At 36.8% G+C, this 3359-nt stretch overlaps 1 protein-coding gene across 1 annotated transcript; it reads left to right on the top strand.

Annotated features, from left to right (window-relative positions):
• The first annotated feature begins 1614 nt into the window (after nucleotides 1-1614).
• Nucleotides 1615-2906, top strand: LOC149578072 (endochitinase 4-like). Its single transcript, XM_089827413.1, has 3 exons — nucleotides 1615-2141; nucleotides 2222-2333; nucleotides 2427-2906. Exons 1-3 carry the CDS (start codon nucleotides 1715-1717, stop codon nucleotides 2725-2727), a joined length of 840 nt encoding a protein of 279 aa, XP_089683539.1. The 5' UTR covers nucleotides 1615-1714; the 3' UTR covers nucleotides 2728-2906.
• Nucleotides 2907-3359: the final 453 nt, after the last annotated feature.

Here is a 3359-nt window from a genome sequence, read left to right as displayed (position 1 = left end):
CATATACAATTTTTTTGGTTCTTTTTTTTTTCGTCTTTTGTTATGGTTTGGATCCTGTTGAACTTGTTGCTCTATGGAGATTTTATTTTATATATGATCATGAACTGGGCTAGTAGCAACAATAAGTTTTACTAGTATAACTTTCCGTTTTATATGCTTAGTAGGGATACAAATGTTGATAAGGGTTACTCTTTTTTGGAGCTAGTCTTTATTTGGTTTTTGAAGTATAAACTTAGTATTGGTTAGATAAGTGGGAGGTGACCTCTAGCTGTTCTTGAGCCTTTTGTACTTTGGGGTCAGCCCCCTTTCTTTTGACTACTATCTAATACTTCATAAACATATAATTTTTCTATTACTTTGAAAACTAGAAGAAACTAAATCACACGTACACTATAGTAATCATGATTACACTATAATAATCATGATTACAACAACACAAGTGAGATATTCTTATACAACTACACACGTGACATATTCCTTGGATTTATATAATGTGAATCAATAATAATGACACTTTCTATTAGAAACATTCAAAAGTTAAACAATACTAAGAAATATAGAGTACAGACAACATCCAATATTAAAATAAAGAATAATAAATTCAATATGTATAAATATTATAAAACAATAGTTATCTAACATAAACAATTTTTTTGGTTCTTTGTTTTTTGGTTTTTTGTTATGGTTTGGATCCCGTTGAACTTGCTGCTCTATGGGGATTTTATTTTATATATGATCATGAACTGGGCTGGTAGCAGCAATAAGTTTTGCTAGTATAACTTTCTATTTTATATGCTTAGTAGGGATACAATTGTTGATAAGGGTTACTCTTTTTTGGAGCTAGTCTTTATTTGGTTTTTGAAGATACATGGGTGGTGACCTCCAGCTGTTCTTCAGCCTTTTTGTACTTTGGGGTCAGCCCCATTTCTTTTGACTACTATCTAATACTTCACAAACATATAAAAATTTATTACTTTGAAAACTAGAAGAAACTAAGTCACACATACACTATAGTAATCATGATTACACTATAATAATCATGATTACAACTATGCACGTGAGATAATCTTATACAACTACACAGCCAACATATTCCTTAGATGTGTATAATATGAATCAATAATAATAATAATGACACTTTCTATTAGAAACATTCAAAAGTTAAACCATACTAAGAAATTCAGAGTACAGATAAGATTCAATATTAAAATAAAGAATAATAAATTCAATATATATAAATATTATAAAACAATAGTTATCCATCGTTTACAATTTCTTATTACTTTGAAAACTCGAACAGACTAAATCAGATCTCTGCTATAATAATCACGATTCAACACGTACACTATAATAAGCGTGATTACAGCCAGGCCCGCGACTATAAAATCATGAGTACACTGTAATAAGATATTCCTATACAAGCAAGTGATTGGCGCATTTCCCAACGTCAAGTAAGGATTGGATCAAGTCAATGAAGAATTCCCCGCTCTTATCCAAACCCAACACGTGGCTTTGAATGCTCAGACAGCGACTTTGAATCCTAAAGCCACACGCTTCGCCGCCAATAGCGGCAATTTTGGGCAATTTATGCCGCGTTCCAGCAAGTTTACTTGAATGCGCAGATAGTGTAGAACTCGCACTCCACTTATAAATACAACCCACATTGCACGTAGGTCGCAAAGCAAGAAAGAGTGAGTGAAAGTAGAAATCAGCCATGGCGACATATGCAAAGTTTCTAGTGCTACTGATAGCTGCGCTGATATTTGTAGGGGAAGTCCAATTGAGCTCTTCGCAGAAGTGCGGGTGTGCCAGTGGACTTTGCTGCAGCAAATACGGCTACTGCGGAACTACACAAGCTTATTGTGGTGCCGGCTGTCAACAAGGCCCTTGTTCTCCTAAACCCACCCCTTCCCCATCCCCATCCGGTGGCTCCGTTCAATCCATTATCACCCAAGGCTTCTTCAACCGGATTAAATCAGGGATTTCCGCTTCCTGCAAGGGAAGTAACTTCTACACATACAATGGCTTTATCAGCGCGGCCAAAGCTAGCAATTTCGCCGGTTTTGGCACCACCGGAAGTGTTGATGTTCGCAAGAGAGAGCTCGCAGCCTTCTTCGCCAATGTCGCCCATGAGACTGGAAGTATGAAAAAGAATTGTATTCCTAATTACATTGTTGAATCCTAATTAGATTATTGAACCCTAATATTGTATTCGGTGCAGATCTGTGCTATGTGGAGGAGATTGCAAAGTCAAGGTATTGCCAGTCTTCTGCAAAATATCCTTGTGCGAGTGGAAAGAAATATTACGGACGGGGGCCTCTCCAGCTCACCTGGTAACATTATTTCCCAGCAATAGCGTAGCTAAAACATTGGTAAAATTAATGAATGAGAACTGATGCAAGTGTTGAGTTGTATTCCTGTGGCAGGAACTACAACTATGGAGCCGCTGGAAAATACGTGGGACTTCCGCTGCTGAGTAACCCCGATTTGGTTGCCCAGCGGGCAGACGTTGCTTTCAAGACATCGCTGTGGTTTTGGATGGTGAACAGCAACTGCCACAGAGCCATGACATCCAGCGGCGGAAGTGGATTTGGTGGGACGATCAGAGCAATCAACGGCGGAGAGTGCGGCGGAGGAAGACCAGCGGCTGTTCAGAGCCGAGTGAGTTCATATAAGAAGTTCTGCGGATGGTTGGGTGTCGCCCCCGGTCCCAACCTTTCTTGTTAGACCTCCTTACGTGATATACGATAAATACATAAATAAGTAGTAAATAAATGGAGTGCGGGGAACTTATAGGGTGCTCACGTGTCGGTGCACCTACAATCCTGTGTAAACCGCTATGGTTTCTCCACGATATCAAGATGATTATAATAATAATATAGCCCATGAGGCATCTTATATGAAAACGGAAAGCAATTTTGTGGACAATTTTAAAACATTTTAATTATAGTTGTGGCGTGCCTAATGAACACTACCTAGACAGCAAAGGATCGGATCTTGAATGAATGAAGGGTTGCGACTATATTTCTATAAACCACTAGTGTTCAGTCAATCTTGAAAAATGTTTTATCTTTAGCATTTTGTATGGAGATTAGCCCTCTTACATATTATTCTTAATTTTTCTATAGCGCAATTAATTTCTTAAGGAAAGATACATGTTTTCTACACTTATAAATATAAATATTCAATTTTGATATTAAATAAATCTAAATAAAATATCAAGATGGAAATAATGATGGTTATCTTGGGAGGATTATTTCAATTTAAGAACTTTTTCAAACAATTATTACATATCTCGTGAAAATAAAATCTCTATAACTTAATTTACATTATAATTAAGCATGTGTAATCAGTATTAG

The sequence above is a fragment of the Cupressus sempervirens genome, chromosome 1 (genome assembly GCF_028749045.1).
Source record: "Cupressus sempervirens isolate cs-2001-9-10 chromosome 1, ASM2874904v1, whole genome shotgun sequence".
Classification (NCBI taxonomy): Eukaryota; Viridiplantae; Streptophyta; class Pinopsida; order Cupressales; family Cupressaceae; genus Cupressus; species Cupressus sempervirens.
The sequence above is the reverse complement of the archived record's forward strand: the minus strand, read 5'-3'. Positions and strand labels throughout refer to the sequence as shown.

What these genes read in the sequence shown, in the direction of transcription:
- LOC149578072 (XM_089827413.1), top strand. Translation starts at nt 1,715, where the DNA reads ATGGCGACATATGCAAAGTTTCTAGTGCTACTGATAGCTGCGCTGATA. An exon ending in TGTCGCCCATGAGACTGGAA is followed by an intron (nt 2,142 to 2,221) that starts GTATGAAAAAGA and finishes TATTCGGTGCAG; the next exon opens with ATCTGTGCTATGTGGAGGAG. An exon ending in GGGCCTCTCCAGCTCACCTG is followed by an intron (nt 2,334 to 2,426) that starts GTAACATTATTT and finishes TTCCTGTGGCAG; the next exon opens with GAACTACAACTATGGAGCCG.